General features: G+C 35.3%; 1 protein-coding gene across 1 annotated transcript; it reads right to left on the bottom strand.

Annotated features, from left to right (window-relative positions):
• Positions 1–1262: 1262 nt before the first annotated feature.
• UFL1 (UFM1 specific ligase 1) lies at positions 1263–22757 on the bottom strand. Its single transcript, XM_032184319.1, has 19 exons — positions 22657–22757; positions 21880–22025; positions 21100–21128; positions 20276–20373; positions 19313–19427; positions 18028–18158; positions 17411–17469; positions 15028–15174; positions 13670–13845; positions 12823–13002; positions 12338–12458; positions 9532–9654; positions 7092–7212; positions 6299–6462; positions 4777–4907; positions 4553–4633; positions 3720–3805; positions 3122–3302; positions 1263–2400 (listed from the first exon to the last, which is right to left on the bottom strand). Exons 1-19 carry the CDS (start codon positions 22731–22733, stop codon positions 2197–2199), a joined length of 2370 nt encoding a protein of 789 aa, XP_032040210.1. The 5' UTR covers positions 22734–22757; the 3' UTR covers positions 1263–2196.
• Between the last annotated feature and the right edge of the window lie 4665 nt (positions 22758–27422).

The raw sequence follows: 27422 nt of genomic DNA, 5'->3' as shown, positions 1-27422 counted from the left end.
AATTTTAGCGTCTTTTTCTCATCTACTTAGAAGAACACACATATTTTTATAATTCTTATAACAATGGCTACCATATAGCAACTCTAATGCATGGTTTAGTAGATTTTATAAGTTATTATTCCAGCATAAAACATAATCAAACAAAAATACAGGGACGCTCAAAACAGCATGTTATATAAAACAGTGCATATAACTGATTGCTGTTTGAAAGCTTCAAGTTGCAAGATCATCAACCATTGGTTAAATCAACAAAGTGCATTTTAAATACTTCATTTAATGTTATTAAAATATTTTCATATTTGCATACAGAATGTCATATGGCATATTATTTACAAAATAGATCCATGTTATATAAAATCGTTTACATTCAGTATAGGAAAATTGTCATTATTCTGGCTAAATAACAACAAATCAAGCCTGTTCCCTGTATGCAAACTTTTTCTTAAACAAAGCTGAACAGCCAGAACACTACTTTTCTCTTATTCCTCACTGTCCTTTAATGTCATCTAAGATAGCCTCCATCCAAAGAAAAACAAACAACTACCTTTGCTTCTGCCTTACAACTAGCACACTGCTTTTGTCTTACAGTGGGTAAAAGACCAGAATTATGATGTGAACATCATTAAATATAAAGTAAAAAACAATTTTAAAGATATAAAAGTACATTATCAAAATTAACTCAACCTTGGTTAATCTGAGTTTCCATACCTCACCTTGTCAACTTTTGTTATTCTAATTTCAGGCTTGCAGATAATTTTGATTAAGCATGTAGAATACATGAATGGTATTTGTTTTGCTGACAAAGTATTTAAACAAAGTAGGACTTGCACAGAATCTAATTACTTTCTTTCAGCATCAAAGAATTTTGGAAATTTGGTTGAGCAACTTTTTCAGTGAAAAGAATGCTTTCTTGTCTTAGTACTCAAATTTAGTTTTATGCAAAAACCTGCAATTACACACGTGAAAGCAATGGGCCTTACTGAAGTAATATAAATCTAAAAAGGATTTGATACAACTAAAATATTTATGGTTTGAAAGTGACCTTATTTAATGTGACAAATTAGAAATTAGTTTGACATAGTGTTATGACAAGTTTTATGTCATAAATAGTGGCAGAACTCCAATTTATTTAATCTACACATTTTCAGCTTTACTGAATACATAAAGTACTTGTGAAAATAAGGCAGGGAAAACACTTGAGTGAAACACTTTTAACAATATTTTGCTATTTCAGGTTAGAAAAACAAATTTCAGTCCATAAAGTTTATGTAAAAATATCATAAAAGTTAACTTTAAAATTTTTTTTTCAAGAAACTCAGGGTAAACAGAATACTAGAAGTTCCCTCAAGGCAGCTGCCTTCAAACTGCAACTAGAACTGGACTGAGAAATCAACAAGACTGCTGAATAACATGTAGTATGTTAAATATGGCTGGTGCAACATTATTTCTTCACCCTCAAAATATTAGTGCAAAAGATTATTGCCTCTTCTGTTCCAATTACAAGTTTCAAATGAGCTGCTATTATTGATGTTAATACACGAATAGTATGGGTGTGCTGATTTTTGAAAGCTTTCAGTACCTTTAGAAACTCACATTAATACTGAGTCACTTAAGTTTAGGAACATAAACTTGTACTCAGTGTTTTTACTCTTGCAGTTTAGTGAACAGAAGCTGAAAATAACCACTCATGATATCAAAAAGTAAAAGTGGCCTTTCATTTGTACACCATTTATGGCAATATTATCATTTCAAAACTAGTCTTTAAGATTGATACATAGGCTTATATAAACTTATATGCAATCCTTTTATCATTATAAATCAAAATCAGAAGAGCATAACTAGAAGCATGTAACAGAATAGTGTTACAGGAAAAATAACCATTTCTTGAGGTCTCATATGAAGTTGCCAATTAAAAAACCACTGTTTTCATACCCAAAGTACCCACAGTTGCGCTCTGTCATACCTACATCTAATACATTATTATGCATGTTACAGGTATGCTGCAGTAGTACATAAACAAAACTCCATTTGTCACTATCACACAACAGCTGTGTTCCCTGGCTGTGATTTGCGAGAAGCCAAATATTAGAAGTTTTTCAAGCATTTTCTCCTACCCTTCCCCTCAGGATAAAAAAAAAAAAAAAATCAAAAAAAAATCTGAGTATATCACGGATGTGGATGCACTCAATAATCATTTTATTCCTCTGTTACAGAAGATTTTCTAGGTCTGAGAACAAGATCTTTGATAGAGGTAGTGATTTCCTGGAGCTCTTTCCGAATGGCATCTGCTCCTTCGTCCTCTTCTGTTTCATCACTGTCCCCCTGTTCAGTCTTCTTAGTCTGACTGATCAATTGTTTCACTACTAATCCCTGGTATTTGACTAACAGAGAATGCTGATCCTGAAGGGGGAAAAAAGAACAAAAAAAAACAAACAACAAAAAGAAATGTCAACATTATGGAGAAGGTACACAAACTTTTAATTAATTGAAGAATAAATGTTAAAAAACCACACACATTCTTCCATTCTTGTCTAAAAAAGGTTAGTGATGCATGTAGTTCCATCAAGGTATTTTGCAACCTAACCTAAATTCTGTGAAAGATAGAGATAGAAAAATAAAAGTACACCCATACTGAGGGAACAGGACAATTAACCACTGCAGCAGTAAAGCAATGCAGTCAGTAAACACCATCAGTTTGTGCTGATTAGATATAGAATTTGAAACTTTATTTTTGAAGAGGTACATCTTTTGTAAGACTGAATCAGAAAAGTTCAAAACCATCCACGCTCTAGGTAGGAGGAAAGAGAATTTTAAGAATTTTCAGTAATTTATAACATTCCGTAATGGATAGCTGACTACAGATAAAAGCAAAAGCTACAGTACAGACAGATCACTTAAGGATTTTTAATTTTATTTAAAAAATGTTGAAAAGAGATTCCTGAAATGATATACTTGAATAGAAACATAGATCAGACAAACTGCATACTCTGCACATAAAAATTAGACATGAAAAGCAAAGGTGCTAGTGTTATACAGCAGAAGGAGTCAGTATGAGGCACAACTCTTTATGTTTAGTCATAGAAAAAATGTGCTTTCCTACTAAAAGGCTAGAAAGGAATACCTCTGGGATCTTGCCGCTTAGGAAATTAATGATCTGTGGTACAGATCTCCCTGGTGCATGAAGCATACAGTGGGTTGAAAACTGAAATAACAGTACTGATGTCAGGTGCAGAACAAGAGCTGGATCTTCTGTTACTTTTAGCTGTTCAATCAGAGCTTGTCTATGCTGAAATAAGACTTGCCTAAGAAACAGGAATATATTAGATTAAAATATGTTTTCCATTCTGTCTTATAATAATTAAAATAGACTCTAAAGCTCTTCTAACATTAATAATGCTACTTTCTCCTCTGATCGACCAGTTCTTGATTAAAAAAAAGCACTGTTGTAGCTCAGATTTTGAAAAAATCCCTAGTGAACCTGAACTGGTATGTTGTAGTAACCAGCCAGCCAAGCAAGTTAGCTAAATACAAACTCTCCTCTCTGACTTCTCCCATGGAATTAAGGCTGCCTGACTTTGTATTTTTCAGTTAAACAGTCTGGAAAGAAAGATTGCCTCTCACACTTTCTGTGTGACTGCTACCAAACTACCATCTGACATTTGTGCATCAATAAAGTTACATTTCACACAGTGTAAACAGAATAAATAAAATTAAGGTACCTTTCTTTCTTTTTGTCTCCTTTTTTCACCATAATATCACAAATATCTGCTGCAGAATCAAGGTATGAAAGGAAATCTTCTAAACTCTATTAAAAAAATAATAATAATCTGTGTAAGTAGGTTAGAAAATAAGCTAACTACTGTTCATAATTAATCATTCAAATAGATGACAATGAATACACTTAGAATAAACCATGGTAGAAAAACAAAAAAGTATTTAGTAAAAATTAAGTTTATCCACCTTCCAATAGTTAACGTATTTAAATACAAAAACTATACTATCATGTTAGTATTAAAAATGAAATACTAAATAGGAATTCATTCTACAATTCTTTATAGATTTTTCTTCTTTAAAAATGGTCTTTTGCATATAAGAAATTATAAATTGCATTCCTTTATACTTACACTGCCATAATCTGGTTTTTATTTATTTATTTATTTATTTTTAAATACCCAAGAATACTAGTTAAGGAATACATGGGAGAACATCAGGAGCTTCAGAAAGTAAATACAAGAAACACCAATCACTTTAAACTGCAGATTCTCTATCAGCTTTTGTTTTTCTTATAAAAGATACACTAGAGTCTATCTGGAAGCAAACAGCCAGGTGACTATCAATATCAGAATGTGAGATCACCTTTTCACCTCTTAAAATTCACAGATATGAAAATGTACTTACTCTCACTGACTTACATAAATTTGAAAGATGACTTTGCCTTCAGCCTTTACAGCAGCAGCACCATTTACGTACTACACTATGTGTTTCAGCTGTTTATTAGCATAGTATCACCAGAACAGAAAATGTGAACTCAAAAGATTCTGGAATACTTTACCTTGCCATTCAGAGAAGTATGCAGTTTAGTTAAAGGACCTTTGGTGTCTTCTGGCAATTTACCTAAAATCTTGGTCCTGACCTGTATGAGAGAAGAATGGAAACAATCTGCAATATGAATTACTATTTTAACTGTAGGCATATTTAAACAGAAGTTTATTAAATATTAAATAGGTATCACTGATCTATTTGAGACTGTCAAAAAAGGAACTGATAGCTGCATACCTCACTTGTGATAGCAGAATAATTTTCTGTTGTCATCATTGAATCAGATGCTAGGAAGTTGAAAATAAGATTTGTAATGTCTGTACAGACAGTCTTCAACAGGTGCTTGACAAGGTTAGTCTGAGTTTCATCTGTTTAAAAAAAAGATTAAAAGTTGGAAAGTGACTTATTACAGCAGATTCATATGAACAGTTATCACAACACTTCCTAAATCATGGACTCTATCAACCCAGAGCAGTACAAGAAAGTTATCTAGATACATGAAGAGTATCTTCCCTCATTTACAGTTCTTCATTCCTCAGTGAAAATGTGGACTTTCGGGTCTGTAAGAGCATTTGAATGCACTGTTAGTACTTCAAAGGTGTATCTGTATGAGCAAGAACTGTTAATGAACAAACACACTGTTGATTCTATTAATCAACAAGCAGAAGTATGAAAAAGAAAAGTCAACAAGACAAGCAGTTAAATGAGCTGGCATGCGACAGAAGATTGAAATAGCAGAATTTTAAGAAAAAAAGAACCAGTGTACAAGAACAGAGGCTAATGGGAAATAACTAAATTTATTTCAAAAACACGTTTATATCTATTTGTTCTGTGTGTGTTAATATTTCCTTTTGCTGTAACTTTCCACAGGGAAAGTTTCAAAGAAAACTGAAGAGCACAGAATCTTGGAAACATTTACAGCATTAGGAAAATGCTGTAGATATATACATTATATATAAATACATAAAAATAACATACATGTAATTTACATGATTATACATAAACATAGATTTTATATATATATATAATCTATAATATATATATATGTATACGCGTGTGTGTGTATATATATGTGTGTGTGTGTGTGTGTGTGTGTGTACACATGTGTATATAAAGCACCTATGACCATGTTGATAAACACTCTTCGGAACCACTCTGATGGCAGGGGTAAGAACAGGAGTTGGCCTGTTAGTAATTCAGCACTTCTGTTTCCAACCAATAAAAAAAAAAAAGAAAAAAGCCACAAGTCTTTGCTTGTAAGAGAAGTCCTTCCTGTAATAATAATAATAAAAAAAAAAAGGTGGATAAAGAAGACCCATTTCAGAGTAACCCACTGCAAAATGAAGCAGGAGCAGTTACTTTCAACACCAAACCAGAAGAAGGTTGAGAGGTAAGTTCTCAAGAGTCAGATGCTATTCATTGTTTTCACTAGTTACACAGGTGACAGAGTGAAGTCAGTTTAAAAAAATAGTAAAGAGACAACAAAAACTAAAAGGGATGCAAACACTTTGGAAGAAAGGCCAAGAACACAATGACCTGGACAGAATGAAGACTGTGGATATGAAATAAAGAGAATGTGTTTCAGTAAGTGTGCAAAGCAGTGCACCCCAGCAGGAGGTCAGTTTTAGACACCGTAAATACATCCCTAAGTTTTAATTTTCTTAAAACTGTTGCTCCTCTTTGCCTCTGAATATAGATTCTGGAATAAATTCAACATCCTTGAAGGAGTGTATTCATTTTAACTATGTATTTATTATACCTGTGAAATGCTTTGTTCCCTTTTCAAATAACCGAATGTTGTTGTACAAGTTTGAGAATTCTTCCTGCAGGTCCTTCATAGTCTGTCTTCTGCTAGCTCCAGAGGAAGATGTTGAAGATGTAAAAACGGAACGCACAACTTCCTGGTAACTTTTTGTTAGAGGTCTTAGAACAGGGAAGATGAAGCAGAAAAAAAAAAGGAATATTAAGCAAAATGTAAAAATGCTGAAGATTTTTCCAAACATACCAATAGAGAAAGCTATGTCACAACAGAGTGAGTGGGACATAAAAGCCACAGAATGATGATATAAAGCAAGCCCATAAAGTTTATGGTTTTCTCATGTCCTTTTTGCCCTGAACACATACACTCTCTCATGGAACATCTTTTAAAATAAATTATTCATCTTTGCTGACCTATCTTACCATCCGGTTACACAAGTGCCAGTAGTGCCACAAAGGACAGAGGACATACAAGAGCTGTACATAAGATGGCACTGGTGAAATCCCAACATAGATCAGTGTAAGGATGTGGAAATATAACCGTGACCCTGAAATCTCTTCCTGACACAGGACACAGAACTTCCTACCGCTTGGCAGAAGCATTATTTCTCATTACTGTGACAGTACAGCTTTCTAATACAAAAGGAAGTATATAACACAGATCTGCACAGAAAGAGAGTATCGATTCACTTCCATCAGTAAATTTGTTTTCTCTTGATTCTGTTTTCTTGCTTAGAAGATTCATCTGAAATGAATCACAGACTTTCTAACTCTGTTTGAATTACAGAAGTTACCTTATTAGATGTTCAGCAAGTTCTGTAATAAGCTCCTCAGGGCAGTCTTGCATACGGGTCTTTAAAACATCCTGAATTTCCTCTTGGGTCATGAAAGGGAACTCCATGTGCTTATTCCTATCTGTAGTAGCCATAAACAACATTCATTGTCAAAACTCTATACTTAACATTGCTTTAGTTACTCTGTGTATGAGACATTGAAACGCCTCATAGTTCAAACATCCTCAGAAGAAATGCATTACCAACACAAAGAAAAGGATGACTACAGACAACAGTAAAATTTGGTACATACGAAAAATTGATGAAATCTCTTTTGATCACAGTTATTTTCTGTTACAGACAACTTAAGAAATATACAAAAACATTTTGGTGGAAGATTTCAAACTGTCTGGCCTATATATATGGGAAGGATGACCTTACCAAGACCAAACAGATATTTTTTTAATGTCAAAACTGAATAGAATATTATTACTTGATATTCACAAGATATATTTTTTAACCCAGTTAGTAGTGTAGATGATCATGTAACAGAGAGTATCTTCAACTTGAGGTTATAGTTCAAGATTACATAAAATTTCAGACAGGATACAGTAAGAAAATTAGGACGAAATTTGGGTATTAAGATCACTTTCTATGCTGCATATAAATTATTGCATCTGTATTTTTGTTTTGGGCAATATATTAAGTTCATCTGCATGCTGCAGATGTTAGTTTTTACACTTAAGAATGAGATCAGGATGACGACAGGGAACTGGAAAAGCAGAGGCATTGCATATTCCAGCTGCAGGATAAAATAGGGTAATTCTGCATGTAAGGTAACTGAAAGGAAATCAATGAGTCTTCCAGTCCTGCTACAGTAGCAATGAAGAACATAGACTATATAAAACAGATGGAAAGGGGACTTAGATCAGTTTTTGGAAGGGTGTTATTTATATTTGAATGGTTACATCTGAATTTATCTTGGGATTTTAGTTCATGAATATGATGACTGAGTATTTTTTCTCCTGTACAGGAAGTAACTCAAAAATGAAGTTAATCAAACAGCATTCATGAAACACTATTTAAGTCAGTCTATTTATTACAACACAGCACAACTAGCAACAACTGTAAAACATGAAAGGTCACACACACACACAAAAAGGTTGATTTAACGCTGTGTTACTCAGTAACTCATCAATCTGGAAAAATAACTTCATTTATATGTGAATTACAGGAAACTATGAGTAGTACCACGTAAAATTAAGACACTGTGCCTCAAAACTTCAAATATGTTTAGAAGTGTTTTGCAGTCACTATTAGAAATCTAGATACTACATATAAAATGGAAGCACACATCTGGTACTTGAATTAAAGAAGTAACACATAATTATCACTGTTTAATTTGCAGCCACTGTTTAATAAAAGTCTAACCATGTAGGCATCTGCTTATGAGGAAGCCTCCATGCTCCTTCTTCTAACAATCAGCAGGGAGAAATGGGCACCAGTAGGGAATGATTCAAACTCCTCCTATAATACAGATCTAAAACTAGTCAGACTGATGGGCCTTCATAACACCTACTTTCTGCCACTAAAACGTTGGCTTACAAAGGTAGCTAGCTAAGATGTAAAAGTCTCATTAATACAAGATGAATCTTATTTTAAAATATTAAACCTGTATTTTCATGCTTATGAGGACTAATGTCTAAGTAGTATTTCAATGCTATGAATTGTTTAAGTTAACCAGGCTTTGGAAATGGATGGGAACTACTTTATTAATCATACACTATTCAGCGTGAGTTAAGAAACCAACTACAATATCCCTATCACAGAATCACAGCATGGTTGAGGTTGGAAGGGACGGACCTCTGGAGGGTCATCTGTTCCAACCTCTCAGCTCATGTGGAGCCACCCAGAGCTCCTTTCCTAGTACCATGTCCAGATGGCTTTTCAGTATCTCCATGGAGAAAGGCTCCACAACCACTTTGGGAAACCTGTGCCAGCACTTCATCATCTGTACAGTAAAGAGTGTTTACTGAACGGATGAAACATCTTGTGTTCCAGTTTATTCCCACTGCCTCTTGTCCTGGCACTGGGCACCACTTAGAAAAGCCTGGTTCTGTCTTAACTGCACCATCCCTTTAGGTATTTATATACATTAATTTCATCCTGAAATCCATACCATTTCCTACATAAAATCAAAATTTAAAAATATCTGTTTTATTTTCCATTACTTCGGTTTCTTTTTCAAAGACTAAGTTAGACTATTCAGTGAATATGTATTTACATTTCATGTAAATAGCAGTATTATATCCATTGATATAATTCTAACTGAATAGTATTCTCATATTTTTTGAGATTTTACCTGACCTTACCAACATAGTGGGGAAATTAGAGATGATGAAAAGCAGGTGATATAAACATGTCTCTACAAGTAGACAGTGCCCAAAATAAAATGATGTACCTGTGCTAGTTGTTTGTGACTCTTCATCACTGTCAGCATCCTTCCTTCCTTTCTTCTTGGTTTTCTTAATCTTGATCTCTCTAGCATTACCACCACCGCCTCCTCTCACACTTCCACTGCCCTCTGGTGGAGAATTACTTGCTTAATTCACAGTTCTAGCATTTAAAAGTTTATAATATTATGGTAATTTATCTGCAGTCCTTGTTAAAGGTAAATTAAGAAAATGAAAAGTCAAAAACTTGAGTCGAAAGATAACCTACAATACATATGCCAGAATACTAGTGTTACAAGTTTCATTCTTTAGAAATAGAAAAACATACTAAGTGAAGGCTTCATTTTAACTAGTGTCACAAATAGACACAAATACTAACCACATATGCCATTAAAAAAATCAGTAATACCTTTTTCCAGATGAAAACTGATGAGATACTAATTTCACTCATGTAATGGGAGATTTTCTAATGGCTGAAAACAGCATTTTAGTAAGCAGTTAGCATTTTGTTCAGTGATGCTGAATAAATAAGTTACTCAAAAATACTCCACATAATGCAACTTCATTGACTTTCATAGAAATAATCCTCCAGGCATTTACCCCAAATATTCTTGAAAATGTGCATTCAATTAATACTTTTTTCAACTGTTCCTAGATGACTGTGAAGCAATAAGATACTCCAGTTCCGACAAACAACAAATTACTTAGTTCATAGGTGCTGTAACCCACATATTTACGCTGCAGATAGCATCTCAACTTACAAAACATTCCCTCTGTATAATGCAAGTTGCTTAGTTGTTTGCTCCCTGTTTCATTGCTCATTCCCTTGTTCTTTGACTTTAAACTCCAGAATAATTAGTTCTATGCACGCTCTAAGTCTTGAGAAAGTAATTATTTTTCCAGTTAAATATAAGGTCCAAGGTTTCAAGTTACTATGTTACCTAACAGTACTATCATCATTTGACAAAAGGAAACACAAGGGCAAGATGCTGCCACTTAGAAAGCTAACTGCATAGCATTACTTTACAGGAACAATAAACTTGTCCAGTAGCATCTAGCAGCACACTGTGAGACCTGAGTTTCTGACCTCCCATAAAGCAAGAGTGGATGTTTTTCACAAACTTATTTAATACATGACTTTGTCAAGTTTGTCAAGTGCGCAACATATTAGTTATTTTGAAAGCAAGCTACTTTCATCCTGCATTTTACTTGAAAGCCACACAAAAAAGCCACAATCCACAGTCAGTATCTCATTCAGAGAGCAATGAAGTAAGTGAAACTACAGCTGGAAAAGAAGCCATAGTTAATGACAACAGGATGGACTGTAACCTACAGGAAGGATCATTTCTGCAGTGTCCGTATGTATTTATTTGTAAGAGACTGCTACAAATGGCATTATAAGTGGACAACTGACAATTTATTTTGAAATCACTAAGTACATGGCACAATCCATATTTGTATCAGTGACGTTAACACTTAGGCCATGCCACATTGCACTTGCACAGACAAGATGTTAAGGCAATGTGACATTGGCCACATTTTGCCATTATGCAGCAACACCTAATTCTTAAACCATAATTTTGAATGTTGTGAGGTAACACACATAACAATCAATACAAAAACACTTCAAGGTAGTCTTGCTTATTGCGCAGCATATGTTATCTGTGGATATGAATAAAACTCCAAAATGGTACATGCTCTGTAGAGACTTTAATCCTCAGAAGGCTGGAAACCGAAGTCATTCGATTTATGACAGTTCAATTAAAGTTCAAGCTTCTCTACTTCAGCTATGGCCTAGAAAAATCTACTGTCTCTTGTGGCAAGAGTAAGTTTAGTTTCCATGCCAACTCAGTCATGGCCTTTTGAAGAGTAGAATCTTATGTTTTATTTTTCAAATTAGTATATTCAATTAAGCTAGATGCATCAATGCTCTGTTGCTTTCAATAGCATATAAAACTCTGCATGTGTGTTCAACATAGATTGCTCAGCTGTGCCGTAGCAACACAACAGTCATGTAAAATCTCTGGAACTGAAAATACAATGTTTAGTCCGAAAAATGTTTTAAAAACTAGAAAGATTTCAAAGGGTTTTTTAAGCTACACATTTTTATTGTCCCTCAAATTAAAATTTATTCCAAACAGCCACCACACAAGTGGAACAAAGTATAGAATTAATTTAACACACAATATACCATAAAGTAAATTGTGTGAATCTCCAAATGACTGTTATGTATGCAAACATAAAATTATTGGCATGGGATTCTCAAAAAGAAGCATAACATTCTCAAAACAAAAACAAAAAACAAACAAACAAAAAAAATATTAGTATCTCATTTCTGAAGTTAGACCGAATGATTTTGGAAGTAATTTCTGAACACTCTTAAGAAATTCTTCTGGATCCCTGAAAGTGTAGAGGATAAGAGTGTATCTACACTGTGTAGTAAAAAATGGTACAGATGTGTCTGAGCTGGTTCTACGGGACCTCACATACAACTCATTGTTGTGTGAATATACCATATACACAAACAAATGAACACAGATTCCATTTCTAGAGCCATGTGCTTTGTTCTGGACTAACTCAGGATTTCTTTATGGTACTTCATCTGTACTGAATCTGAAATGAGATCTCAGGTACATAGCTCAGATACATCTACAACTACAGTATAATCATGACAAGTGGTTGGATTGTTTCCTAAAGTATCTTCAGCAATGGACTGGAGGAAACTAACGGACTACAAAACAGAGTAACTTCATAATTAAATATTTTTAAGGCTAAACATCTTTTTTTTGCATAAGCAAAACACTGATGACTTACCAGTTGCCTTCTTTCTTCTATCATCTTTTTTGTCTTTTTTATTAGCATTTGAATTTTCTAAAACAGAAGCCTGTTTTAAATCTTCTTCAGTGATTAAGTGAACAGGGTTATTTTTCATTTCCTACAACGAAGGACATGCACTTAGTAGGAAAGATAAAGACAAAAGATACATACAGGAGTATTTAAGCCATTTAGCCATTTCAGAGTATACTAATTTAACATTATGTTTTCCAAGACCAACACATGAAGACGTATTTAGTCCTCTATCCAAACTCAGTATCTGATCATACTGTTAACTGTGATGGTGTTCCTTGAATATACACTAAACTACACCAACTGCATACACAAACTCTTTCCTCATTTTTTGCTTGTCTTCTTAAGCTGTATTTCAGATGAGAAGTAAAGAGATGGTAACAGCAAACAGAAAGACAATCAAACTATGCTCCAAAATTCAACGTAGCATCTTGACCAATGAAAAACTGTACCTTTTCAGCTTTCTGTTTCATCATATCAGAAAACAGATCAGTACAGCTGCTTAGAAATTTCTCACTGACTACAATGGTGTCGCTGAAGACTACACCTGAAGAGTTTTTGTTCAAAGATCTCATCACTTGCTGAAGCAAAATTCCACAATCTTCTGCTGATAATGAACTTGGCAGAAGAGTCTAGGGTAAAGAACAAAGAAGTCATTTACATACAATAATGTATTCTGGAATGGACAGACGTGTGGATAAACAGATTTGCTCTTAGCTACTTAAAATATATTTAATTTATAACATTAAATGAGTAATTCAAGAGTAAACACTACTTTAAATCTCCTAGCATCCCAAAAACATCGCTCAAGTTGATCAGTGCATCAGTACACCAACTTCAAAATGCAGTTCAACAGATGCAGAGTAACACCAGATACAAAACAACAACACACCTCCTTCCAGGAGACAAAGTGATACTCTAAAGCCTAAAATAAGGATTTATCTAGGACAAAATGGCTTATATCCCTTAGTGAAATGAAATTTACATAAGAGTTCAGTTTAAGGCTTTTTCCACAAGAGTACCAAAAATATATATTGCTCTCTAGCAAAAAACATTAGCATTAAATTTAAAATGAAAAGTTAGTCTTAGGTATCTATCAAATGAGTACTGACATGGCCTTCCTCTGCTTTTGTTCAGACTAATGTAAAGGAAAATAAAGTCTGTTTGTTATGACATTTTGTCTGAATATTTTTGTCTGACAACATGGGATTTACATTAATGTAGCTTCAAGAAAATATCATCTGACACAAAAATAAGACAAAGCAGTTAAATCCAACACCAACAGAAAGGATCACTTACTGCTACATCTATCCAGGTTCCAGAACTGACGGCTTCTTCTACAGAAGCTTCAACCTGATCCACAATTTCTTGACCAACACAAGCTGCTCTCAGAAATAAGAGTTTTGTGGACTTGTATCTTTTTTTAATGTAGCCTGATGGGTCAGGGATTCCAAGTCTGTATAACGCATCAAATTCTATAAAACAGTCAGAAATGTATTAAATTTAAATTCCTTCTTATACTACTCATGCTACTTACAGTATCTTATATAGCAATTTTCAAGAAAAGCAGGAAAAAAAGAATTACATATAGTTTCTATATGCCCAAGTGCAACTTCAAGCTGATGCTGACCTAAAACTTGCTTCAATACAAGCTACAGCTAAACGCAGTCAACAGAAATATGAAGAATAAACCGTGGACATGACTTCAGTCCAAGTTTTAGAAAAAAATGCTTCTTTCAGATTCTTAAACCACTACATTTATCTTTGCAATGACATCTTCCCAAATTATTCTAACATAGCATGAACAATATTTACAATATGGAAAATGTCAAAATCTTATGTTTTCTAAAATTAACCCAATATACTCGTAGAATTGTTCAGTGCCTCACAAGCAAAGCATTTAAAGTATTTGGCAGTTTAAACTTAGATGTTCTGAAAACATTTAAAGACTTTGACGGATACTCTAAGTTGAGCAATATTATGGAAGCACTTAAAAGTACTACAATACGTAGCAAAGTATGTTGAGCCTATTCAAAATGTAAGACTAATAAATGGCCCTCTGGGACCATAAGGGTATGCTCCCCTTTTTATTCAGGTCCACATTTTCCCACAGCTCCCATTTTAAAACACCATCACCAGGCATCAGTCAGCTTTAAGTCAGATAGACATATCTGGATTCATACCAGAACATGAGTGCTATCCACTCTAGTTCTGCAAATCTTACTGTGGAAAAGGTTCTTCCTGCGCACTGCATACTTGGCTATCAGGACAACGAACAGTCAAAGTTTGTTTGCAATCTGTGTATCTGACCTACAATTCCCAATTATGTGGGCCAAATACAACCACCTGAAAAGTCCACTACAATCAGTCTATTTAAGAAATGCTTTCAGAAAAGTAATAGAAGTAGCATTTTTAACACCCTTTGTGTGAAATAAAGTTACTGTTTAGCATCATGGTTCTCTCTGCTAAAATATGGTTCCTTGTGCTGAAGTAACACAACTATAACCAAGACGGTCTTTTAAAAGGAGTATTAACTGTACTTATTACCACTTATACTTGCAGAGCTTCACACTAGATACTATATATATTAAAGTAAGACTAAATACCTATGCTAACTTTAGAAAGATATTTTATCCAAGAGAACAAAGATTAATTACCTAAGTAACCATTCTGCTTGAAAAAGGAATCCACCCAGTTGCTCTGTGTTCTGGCATAGATGTCTGGAACAAACACAGCCTTATCCTGTTTCCCACCAACCACGGTGCCTTTTAGACGACCAGTGTTAACAAGTTCTTCTAGCACAGCTAAAAGAAAGAAAAACAAATGAAGCGACATTTTGCACTTTGATGTATCCATTAATCTAAACATAGCAATTATTTTCTCCATTTTGTTTCTTCTTTTCCCCCTCATTAGTTGTTTTTCTTTTTATTATTAATTGAAAGAAACTAGAGACCAAACTACAAGTGCTTGTTCGAATGAAACATTATCAAGTTCTATCCATTATTTTTAGCACTTCTAAGAATTTCTTGACAAAAGCTCGCAAAATCATCCAACGTTCTGAAAGAGTGCGCCACTACGGAAGGATCAAAAGTCTCTTTATTCAACATAGATCTGGACAGTTTCAGCTTTTAATTTAAGAAACGCAGTCATAAAAGGTTTGTTCTCTGAGGAGACAATACAATATAAGAGTATTTTATTAATAGTGTTCTCTTTGCATTCACTGTTTGCATGTTAGACAATATGGAAAATAGAGAGATCTGAACATACTAAAAGACATGAAAAACTGCTATCTAAAATGCATAAATGTTAGCACCTATCATACGGTTTACAATGAGTAATTTTACAATTGTACTGTCTTTATGGTTTAAAATGTTCACAGCGTTGCCAGTAATAAATTCCTTGTAACGAACAAATATTGCTTACAAAGAATGTACTGGTATCTGGTAGAACCAAAGTACTAAACCTTTCTTCATGCTAACTATGGTATTTTCATTCCATTTGTAATGAAACACACTGCTAATAATGACAAAGATAAAAGGCAAGGAGTATAAATAATGTCACTGAAAAGATATTTTCAAGTTTCCAACATTTGTGGAAAGTTCCAGTGAAACATTACTGAGTTCTATTGATTATTTTAATATTATCAATAATAATCAATTATTTTCCCTGGCTATGGCAAGGGAAACCACAGCAGGGGTGGGTAGAATTAGCTGGTCATTAAGGTCTCTTCCAATCCAAACCATTTTATAATTCTATGAACTGATGTGGTACCTCTGAAAAATTGATCAAATGAGCTCTGGCAATAAATAAAAACTTCTTTGAAACCTATGAAACATCAGAGGGAATTAAATATAGTAAGAAGAACTAAAGAAAGAGATGAACTAACTCATTAAAAATAGAGACAGTACTAGAAACACACTTAGCCATTGTGCTGACTATTGGTGACAGGAAAACACTCGAACTTCAATTCAAATTAACATTGTACATGAGCAATACATAATCATGTACTTGCAGAGCCTGTAAAAAGACTAACTGCATACTGAAATTTGTTGCCTACTGCAACATTGCTGTAATGCAGTTTAGCAGATTTTCCTTTTAACCTACTGATAACTGGACAATACATTCCTAGGGAAAAAAAAAAAAAAAAAAAACACCTTAATTTGATTATATGAAAGCCGGGCATTTATATGATTTGATTTAACTGCTAAGATTTTCATTTGTAATGAATATACTTGTAACAAAGCAAGAAGGTAAGCAGAGATTTTCCTGGGGAGCTCAAGTATGCAATGCCCTAAAGGCAAAAAGACTCAGAAGAGAGATCAACTTTCATGAGAAGAGATGGAAAACCATTAAAGGATTCTGTACAGCTACAACACTTGGTCAGCCAACACACAAGATTAATGATGCTTGAAGCATCATCTTGAACAGATGGGAGGGGATTCCTCGTAGTCAAAGAAAAGCTGAAATATTAGAAGTGAGAAACAATTAAGTACTGCCTACAAGTTTCAGTAGTTGGATAGGAAATCTTTATGAATTTCTATTTAAAGAGCTGCAGAAAATAAAGGTAAACAGTTTAAGAGCATGCTTTATCTCTCAACATATAAAGACATTTAACTATGATTGTAACAAAAGCTCTGCCTCTGCTATCACAGAGAAAAGTCAATAAATGAAGTCCAGAGCAGTTAATGCTGTTTGGATACACAAAATCTGTCCCCTTTTGTGTGCTTCACTGATAAAATTGCCAGTAGCTAAAGGCAAATAACGTAACAGATGACAAAACGAGTACTGTACTTCTTGCATCATCCTGCCCCCAGAGGCATTTCATTACTATATGCTTTCATTGCTTTAGATACAGAGAACATCTCTTCAGTTATGGATAGCACAAAATGTTTAACACTTTTTATACTAGAGAGAAGCATACTGTTCTTTACTCCAGAATTAATGGTATATACTAAAATGCCTCTTTGAAGGTGCACTTCTAGTAATGAAGCATCTCTGAATTAACTAATGAAAATACAAAACAGTCTGAATGAAACTCACAGTAAAGTAAATGTTCTTGAAATCCATACCGAGTGATCAAGTTACTTATAGGTGTAGGCCTCGGAAAAAAGAAAAACAAAACAATGTGACTAAATGACCTGAAATGGATGTGAAGAATCTAGAAACAAGAGGTTATTCCAGACGGACAAAACTATGTAGTATCTTTGCCCCACTCTGCTACACTGACAAGTAACACAGGTGACAAGGTTTTAATTGTAAATTACTATGATAAAATATAACATAGCTATGATAATTACCATAAGCAACCTTTTTTTTTTTCTTCATGCAAGTTGACACAAAAATTTTCGATCTATTAAGAAACATTTCCTACAGAAATGTGTACTGGGTAGATGTTAATACATAATTGACAGGGGAGCAGTGGAATGACAGTAAGGATAGATATTCTCCAAACAAACCAACCAACCCTTTTTTTTTTTTTTTTTGTAAAAAATGTAAATATGTCTCAGTTATACTTTCCTTGCTCTCCTGGAACTGAACTATATCTGAAGAAACCTATCCATGAGTTTCTTTTCTTTCTCAGTCTCAAGTGAATTTGGTCTTTAAAGAACTATGGAAAAAAATAGTTTTAATATGTGGTTGCAGGTGCTGCAATTTACCGAGTAATCGCACTGAAGAGACCACGAATGCGTGCTCGATGCCGGGAAACAAAGGCTTCTGTGAAAATCACCCCGCGGTTTTCCTGGTCTAGTCGTCCATGAATAATTCTACCCAAACGCCTGGATAATACCTGTAAATAGGAGCAGGGATGATTGCTAAAACTGTAATTTAGCTAAGCAATGTTAAACAGAAATTATTTAAAAAATCTGTATTAACAGACAAAACAGATAGTTGTGCTGAAAAAGGTAAATCTAATTATTAGATATATTGAGAATGTGTCTAACTGTATGTAAGTTGATGTCATTATGTTGATGCCATTATAGCCCACACTTCAAATCAGTGAATTCAGCTTTCCTAATAATGCTCTCTTCTGTCTGTCTTAAAAGGATTACAATGTATGTATCCAATACAGAAAACTTTGCAAAAGAAATCCATGTGGTTTGGAGATGCACAATCAAAACTACGTTTTAACGTTTCTATTTATTTTGTATGAACTAGAGGCAGAGAAATTCACTATCAATTTTTTCAAACAGTCAAGAAGTAAAATAGCAATAAACACAAAAAAGGTTTTCATAAATGTGCAAAGTGAACTAAACCTTCAGCATTGCCCAAAAAAGAAGGAAAAAACATATAATAATTTTCATTTTTAGAAATGTTTTTTGTAGAAGCTAACCACGTAACAAACATTAGAGGAATTCTGTTCACAAATTAAGAATCAGCAAAGTTGTAATTAATATGACTGCTCATTTAATACACCACAGAACTACCCTTTGAAAAAAGCATCTTCCAAAAAATATCCAACCTTGACTGAAAGTCTCTGATCCTCCCTAATCCTTTTAAACACTTAAGATAGTCACTAACAAAAGTTTTTATGAATGCCTGGCTTCAGCTACAAAAAACTATGTTTACTTTACCCTTCTTGAATAAACTGAAAAGTCTCTACCATTGTATTTCTGCCTCCTGCCTAGCTAATGGGACTGATTAATTTACCCTTACATCTTCTAATATGTCAAACAGTGAAATTTTCAGATCTTCCACGAGTCTAACTTATCCCTCTGTTCCTAACACTCAAAAAGACCCTGAAGAAATGTTGCCCAATACTGAAAAGGCAAACATCAATCTCAATCTGTCAATAGCTGTCACACTGAAACCTTTACATAGTAATTCTTTTCTGCTTAGAATGACAACCAGCCTGTCACAATTAAAGCCATGGATATTGCAAAGATGACAAAAGAAGGTGAACACAATTGATTCTATGTTTGATAGGTTGGTGGGTTCCATCACCTGTGTCAGGAAGTCTCCTGGAAGGTCATATGCCTTGCAGAGTTCGGATATTGTCACCTGGCCAGTTTCTTGTAGTTTATCATTTATTTCTTCTGCTAATTGGTCTAGGTAACTCCTTATTTAAAATCAAGGGAAAAAATAAGAGATGAAATTGATGTGAAATTTAAAGTCAACCTGTTATCCACATGCACTTCCCCTGATGAATTATTAATTGGCCTGGCACTATACCCTGTTCGGGTGCATATTCTCAAAAACAAACTAGAAGTTATTTTACTTGAATAAAAGAGAAAGATGCCAGTGAAAATGTGTGTTTTTAAAAGCCTTGTAATCACGGCAGCTAGTATTAAAATTGGTCGTTTACCTGCTTGTATGAATCTGTCAAAGAAGAAGAAACTGGAAAACATTTTATGACAATGAGACTTAGAAAAAGGGCTTTAGTAAACATAGTATGTCTTAATTATTTCAAGAAAGCCATGAACTACACATTCTTTGCCAAGAATAAATCTTGCAATGCAATCAATAACAGAGACAGCGCCATAACAGTATTACTTCAGTGTTTGTTGGCATGTTGAAAGCCACAAAATAACTCATACATCTTAGGCTTGTGAGGTAATGCAAGAGGTAGGTGAAAATGAGAAGGTTTGTAAACAGCTGAGGCAGACAGCAAACCCACAGAAAAAATGAGATCTGTCTTCTGAGCACAAAAACATGAAGAAGTAAGAAATAAAACCTCTGAATACTGGGCAGAGACAGAATGTCTTTGTCCCATGGCTTCAATGAATACCTTCAGACTGGCATCACTAGCCATTTTGAAAATAAACACTTATCATCAAACAGCTGTAATAGCAATCAAGAAAAATATATTTTGCCTCAGAAACAACAAAGGCTGACTCTCATTGTTAGCCTGTGTTTCAAAAAATAGACGAGATTTGAGTTATACATGTTGCTCCTGAAAGCACTCACTCATTTATAAGCTGTCCCAGCACAAGCTGAATAGTTTTGTCTGATTTAACGATATCATTAGCTCTGTTTTCTATGTGCAGAAGGTCCACATTTATTATCTGAAAACAAACAAACAACAAAACTGTTATAAGAATTTTAAATTGAAAATCATTCTTAAACATTGAGCTATTATACTTACATATTCTTAAGGAAAGGTGCTTTTATTTTTTCTGGTACTGCATACATATACTGCAAATCTGTGATTTGGAATAAAGCTTCACTGGGTAAAAATACTCTTTTCAACTGTGACAAGGTTAACAGAAAGCTATGCAATACAAAATTGCAGAAAGCTATGAACAGAAAATATTAAATTATCTTTCAGAAAGGTTTTCTGATTCTAAGTGATTTTTCTTTGCCAGAAGGGAAAATTAGTCTCAGAGGAAGACTACTGGAGGATAAAGGTTAGTGGAGACAAGAGATTAATGAAGGAAGAGGGAGGATCCAAAAAGGCATATGCAAAGTTAATTATGCATGCTCAAGCAGTTTTAGATTTAAATGGGAAACAATTCTTTTTTCCCCTTAGTCTGCAAAGGAAGAGACCATCAAGAAAATCCGTTTATTTTGGTGCTGATTTCACAGATCACAGAGTATCATTAAGTACAAAGGAACTCTACATAAAACAGCAAATGGGTGCGTTAAATAATCTGCAGTGCTCTGACAAGGGCTACCAGCTCTTCATAAACTGTTCTCTTATTAAAAAATGAGTGTGACTGATGAAGTCTACATTTACAATAAACATGATAAAAAAAGGAAGAACGTATTTTTTTTTATTACTAAAAAGTTACCTGTTGCAGGTCAACAATGTTTATTCGACCTTCAAAAAAAAAAAATAAAGATATACTTTTAGTATATAAAACATACTTGAGCAGGTTTAGTATACAGCATAGTCCATTGTGTACAGAACACTTCACTACTTTGTAGACTAATTAAACCAATTTCAGCTTTAAATATTGACAAATCACAGAAATCACTTATGGTAAGTGCAGGATATCCCATGCTGTTCTACACTATGGCTTTGCTAACAACCCAATACAGAAACTCCAGGAAAAAAATAAATAAATCACTTTTTCAGCTCCCTCCTGACTGGTTTTGCCTTGATGCTGATCAAATTTGACCATTAGTCCATGAGTATTAACACAGAGGCTGTCAAAGCTTCTTACCTTTGCATGATGCTACAGTCAAACATCAGCAACAATAATTTAAAAATGTAATTATTACAACTAATGATGTGAACAGAGAATGGTTTTGAAATTCTGAGCCCAGGGCAAATATCTGGGCCAGATACTAAAACGCAAACTTCCCTTCAAGTGGGTTAGTAGACCATTTGCACCTCAGAAATTCTACATAGGCAAAAAAGAATCAAGTAACGTATCTCGATATGTTTAATTTAAAGCCTAATACAGATTTGAAATAAAAAATTAAATAAACAAATTCACATGTAGATGAAGCAAGAGGAAGCATGACCACTTTTTTGAAATACTCTGGGTACTGAAAAAAACTATCAAATTCTTCCCATAGCCTTCAATATTAACCTCCAAGAGAAGGAAAGCAGATGTGACACTTACCACCACAAACATGAAGCTCATCCCGAATCTCCCTACAGATCTGTGCTGGCGTGACATACTCTTTTCCATCCAGTGTATGCACTACTTCCAACTGCTTTTCTGCGATCAGTTTAGTGACGATTTCTATACAGTTCCGTTCTGACAACCTATCGGCAGCATGAAGAACAACAGGTTATTCCAAGCACTCACAAACTTTAAATGCGTGTTTTGAAAATACTGAACAGAGGGAATAAATTGATTACTCGCTGTTCTGTGCGTTAAATATTTCTTATGACAGTCACTTTGTGTTCCTACTTTTCTGATGCCCCACAACTCACCAACGCAGCTTTTCGTGCCCAAATCATCGCTGGGAGGTGATTTCCACTGCCCAACAGCTGTCAGCCTCTTCCACAATAGGATCGCACCTTCCTGTGAACGCGGACAGCGCTGCGCTTACAGGATTTCTTTACTACCCTTATATACTTCTTTATTTTTTTCGTACTTTATTTATTTTTTAATATAAACGAGTTCTGGGCCACAGAGTCTACTACCGAACTGCTGACGGATCAGAGCGCTGGGCCTGAGGATGTTTACCGGCCGGGACTCCGCGTCTCCCCCGGACCTAAATACGCCCCTGGAGACCCCCAAACCCTCCCCACCCCCCACCCCCCAAAACTCCCCAACACCCCCACCCCAAACCTTCCCCCCGCCGTGCCGCCGGGCCTGGGGGGAGGCCGTGGGGCCAGTATCAGAGCCCTGCCGCCGGCGGGCTGCGGGCACCGGCGCGGCGCCGCTCACCTCTGGGCCACCTCAGCGAACTGCGCCCGCTGGAAGTCGGCGGCCAGGCGCCGGATCTCCTCCCAGGCGGCCGCCATGGCCGCCCTCCCCTTCCACGTCGGCCCAACCGGGCGAGCTACGGGCAGCCAGCGCGGACAAAGCTCCTCGCCGCACCCCCGCCCCCCGGCCGCCCACAGCGCCCCCTCCCGGCCCGGCTGCCCCCGGTCTGCGGGGTTACATTTATTTTTTTTATTTTTATTTATTTTTATTTATTTTTATTTATTTTTATTTATTTTTATTTATTTTTATTTATTTTTATTTTTATTTTTATTTTTATTTTTATTTTTATTTTTTATTTTTTTATTTTTATTTTTATTTTTATTTACTTTTATTTTTAGCGCGGAGAATGTAAATTAAACTTGGTTTAATGCATGAGCCAGGCTTTTGGGGTGTTTGTGGGGACGTTGACGGAATTAGAAGAATGACACTACTGACAAATTTAGGGATGCTCAGACTGGTGTGTGAGGCGCACGGCTTATACAGCTGCTCAGTGGCAACTCCATCACATAGTGAGCCCAATCTGTGTAGCTGTCAAACCAGCAGCCAACCACGCATTTTAAGGGCCCTTCTGCCCTTATGTGGCATCAACGTGTCCATGGGAGCAACTGAGAACATGGGAGGGCTGACTGTGCTCCTCCCTCACGCCCATTGGTGAAGGGCCTGGAACACAAGTGCTATGAGGAGCGGCTGAGGGAACTGGAGTTGTTTAGTCTGGAGAAGAGGAGGCTCAGGCAAGACCTTATTGCTCTCTACAGCTACTTAAAAGTGTGGGGAGCTGGGTGTTGGCCTCTTCTCACAGATAACTAGGACTAGAGGGAATGGCCTCAAGTTGCGCCAGGGGAGGTTTAGGTTGGAAGTTAGGAGACATTTCTTCTCAGAAAGAGCAGTCAGGCTTTGGGACGGGTTGTCCAGGGAGGCGGTGGAGTCACCGTCCCTGGGGGTGTTTAAGGATAGGTTGGATGTGGTGCTTAGGGGCATGGTTTAGTGGGTGACATCGGTGGTAGGGTAATGGTTGGATCAAATGATCTTGGTGGTCTTTTCCAACCTTAATGATTCTATGATCAAAGCTGCCCACCGTCAGCATGAAATGGAGTGTGGAGACAGCCAGCCCTTGTCCTGGGCAACCAATGCCATGCTGCTGGGGCTGCAGTTATCCACCTGTGTTTCCTGATGGTCATTCCCAGTGTGAACATACAAAATGGTACTGGCATAGTATAACAGCATGTTTATGGTGGGATAGATACATGGTTTGGATTTTGATGGCCATTTGCTGTGTGAGGAGAAACTGGAGGCAGGATTCATTGAGCTCAGGCATCTGAAATTAGCTGTTGAATTCTAGGCTTGGAGTCCTCCATAGGCAGGGATAGTCTCACAGAGTGAGATAGTCTCTTCAAACTGTTGTGTAGCTCTTCCTATTGGGAAAAAAAAGTGGGAACTTAGATCTGGATTCCTCCTACCTAACCCTAAGTGTATCTGAGGTGCTTTGCTTATGAGTATAGCCTAGTCTGTGGAGAATCCCCCCTAAAATCTGGATCTCTCTTTGGGCTGGCCAAATTGGGCACTGTAGTTAAGATCCAAAAGTGTAGTGTAATGAATTAGACCTTAACGTGAATCTGTGGATGTAGTCATCTGTAAATGTGTTATTTTTTTTTTTTCCTTTCTTTGAAGTTTAGAGTTGTTTTGTTTTCCCATTGTGCAAAGAAGGGGCAGGTGAATCATATAAACACAACAGTTATATGTATATTGATATTCATAAATTGCAGGTTCTGAACCCTTTTATTTCTAGATATATGTACATGTTCACAATATACCCCTTAGGATTTTCCATCCTGATTGTTATTCAAGTAGCTCAAGTAGCTTTTTTTTTTTTTTTTTCCTTTTTTTTTCCTGTAGAAATCAGTGTTTTATTTGGACAGTTTATAAATTAAATCTTCTGTTGTTAAAATATAGTAAATGATTAATTTTGCTATATATGCTCAAACCTCTTGCAGCTAACTGAACTGTAAAATGTTATTTTCAGCTGAGATTTGAGTTTTATATGATATGTGTGTTGCTTGAAAATAAAGTTGATACAATTAATTTTACTAGTGTTCTAAATTTTACTGATTCCAGAGCCATGATGGTTACAGAAGTATTTTTATTTCATTGTTGCAGGTATATAAATGAAATGTGAAGATTTTTATAGCTTTAATGTTGGTAAAGGATTAAATAAACCTTTATCTCTCACGTGCCTGGTGACAGGATGAGGGGGAATGGGCTTAAGTTGAGCCAGGGGAGTTTTAGGTTAGATGTTAGGAAGAACTTCTTCACTGAAAGGGTTGTGAGGCACTGGAACAGGCTGCCCAGGGAAGTGGTGGAGTCACCATCCCTGGAAGTCTTCAAAAGACGTTTAGATGTAGAGCTTAGGGAAATGGTTTAGTGGGGACTGTTAGCGTTAGGTCAGAGGTTGGACTCGATGATCTTGAGGTCTCTTCCAACCTAGAAAATTCTGTGATTCTGTGTGATTCTATGTAACTATTATGATATCAATCAATTGCCACATTTATTGATACAGTACAAAGCAACTAATGTGTTATGAAGGCCATGTACAATATTGCATTAGTTCACTCTGGCAGTATCAGTTACCCTTGTCTTAATTGCAGACAATAAAAGAAAATCGTGAGGTTATTAATACTGTCAAAATGAATCAATGCTGTATATCTGATGTAAAATGCATTATAAAAGTTCATATTGTAATATTTATATATGTTTATACATACTATACTGAACTCTCTTCCCAGGGAACTTGGAATTTCTACCAGTCCATTGAAGGAATATCAATTAATAGAAGAGATTTTTCAGTCCTACTTGATGATGCAATACATTAACGTCCAAAAGACCAAAACATGAAGAACCACATTGAGTGCTGGCACCTGGCTGCCTAGCATTACAGAAAGTTATAACTAATGGTTCTACATTCTACTCAGTTGAAGGTATCATTTTCAACTAAAAGACCAGAAAAAGTCTGTACATTCATTGCAACATTTAGAGCAGAGACAAGCATTACCCTCAAGTACACAAACTCCTGTACTATTTGTGTAGAAACATCTAGTTCTGCTTCCGAAACTTCTGTCAAAAGATCCCAGGCACATATATTTCCATACTCTGGAACATTGGCTCCTAAGACTGAGTAGGAGCGTCTTTTATTTTTTTATTTTATTTTATTATTATTTTTTTTCGAGCTCATCTTTCAACTTTAGAAGCTTTCCTTGAAAGAGGCAGGAAATCTGAAAAATACATGCATTTGGATTTTCTGTTTTGATCTCTGTGTTCACATATACTTTTATTGCACATTTCATGGCATCTGTCTGTTGATTTATATCATTATCCTGAAATAGAGATTAATTAATAATAAAATAATTGAAAGAAGGCATCGATACAATACATGTTTGGAGTAACTGGTGATCCCTAAAATTGCCCTTGGTGCATCCTTTACTGCAAAGCAGGCTATTCAGATATTAAAGATTTTCAATCTTGGAGGAGATACCATGAATGTATTTGCAGCAATGTGTATACTATGAAGACAGTGATAACAATGTCTTGCGCATCATACAGTCTCACTTGTAGACCCACCAATTTCAGGCTGTGTGGTCATTCTTTTCTGAATTTGTTTGTAGTTATTCAGGAAAGAAGAGAATGTGAGAGTGTATTCAGTCCTCACATATTAAACCTGTCATGAAAAAGTATTGTTATTAATACTGTTGAAATCTGGATAGCTAGGTGTAATAGGTTAAACGTCTTCTGTGTCATTTGATGTAGCTGTTGTTCATCTCAAGATAGATCAGGAAATGAATCTATTGATGAAGGAAATTCACAGGACTAGAGGACAATGCTACAATATTAAATTACTGTGCAAAGGTTATGATGCCGTGTGGAAACAATTGTACTAATAATATAGTAGGGTTGGTTTCTTTTGACATAAAGGTTTTTTAGCAGTATATATAAAATACATAGAATAGATGAAAAATGTGAAGTAGAAAAGAATGAAGTTCCTAAGAGGTGTGGTTCCTGCAAAACATTTTCACTTGGCATAAAATATCAGGAGAACAGTGATATGCATAGTGTGTTTTCTTTTCACTCAGAAGGAGTAGTGTAGCATCTTGTTCATCTGGGAATTAAATGTATCTGATATTAACAGAGCAAGAAAGCATAAAAAAGTGATTATTTGGTAGACTGGACTGTGTGCAGACTATATGTTTTTTATCTGGGGCATTTTGATAAGATAACCTGCATAGACAGGAGATAACAGTGTAACCACAGTAATGATTAAAAAAAAAAAAAAAAGTAAATATGTAAATGAAAATGAGTAAATACTTGTCCAACAGGTTGTGTGGGGAACATTTTCATATTTGCAGTCCCTCTTTAATGCACAGCTATAAATAACAATGTTTTGCTTTTCACTGCAATCTTTTTTTTGTGTTTTGTGCAGCAGTTGTTCTGTGTGCTGATGAGAGGGTGCTTAGTTCAACCTCAGGCAGCCTTTTCTATATACTTTACTTACAAAACACCATACGTTCAATTAATTAGTATGATTATCTACCTAATTATAGGTAGAAGAAATTTGTTCATTTGGTTCTTCCTTTGCACTGAATGTTTATATCAATAAGAAAGGCCTCCCAGAGTAAAATATTTATAAATATACAGAGCATGAAACGGGACAATGTGGATAATTTCACTACTAAAAAAAA

Source organism: Aythya fuligula, chromosome 3 (assembly GCF_009819795.1).
Source record: "Aythya fuligula isolate bAytFul2 chromosome 3, bAytFul2.pri, whole genome shotgun sequence".
Classification (NCBI taxonomy): domain Eukaryota; kingdom Metazoa; phylum Chordata; class Aves; order Anseriformes; family Anatidae; genus Aythya; species Aythya fuligula.
This window is presented reverse-complemented; position numbering and strand designations above follow the sequence as displayed.

What these genes read in the sequence shown, in the direction of transcription:
- UFL1 (XM_032184319.1), bottom strand. Translation starts at nt 22,733, where the DNA reads ATGGCGGCCGCCTGGGAGGAGATCCGGCGCCTGGCCGCCGACTTCCAG. An exon ending in TCAAGAACATTTACTTTACT is followed by an intron (nt 15,175 to 17,410) that starts GTGAGTTTCATT and finishes TCTTTCTTTTAG; the next exon opens with CTGTGCTAGAAGAACTTGTT. An exon ending in ATACTTCTCTGAATGGCAAG is followed by an intron (nt 3,806 to 4,552) that starts GTAAAGTATTCC and finishes TTTTTTTAATAG; the next exon opens with AGTTTAGAAGATTTCCTTTC.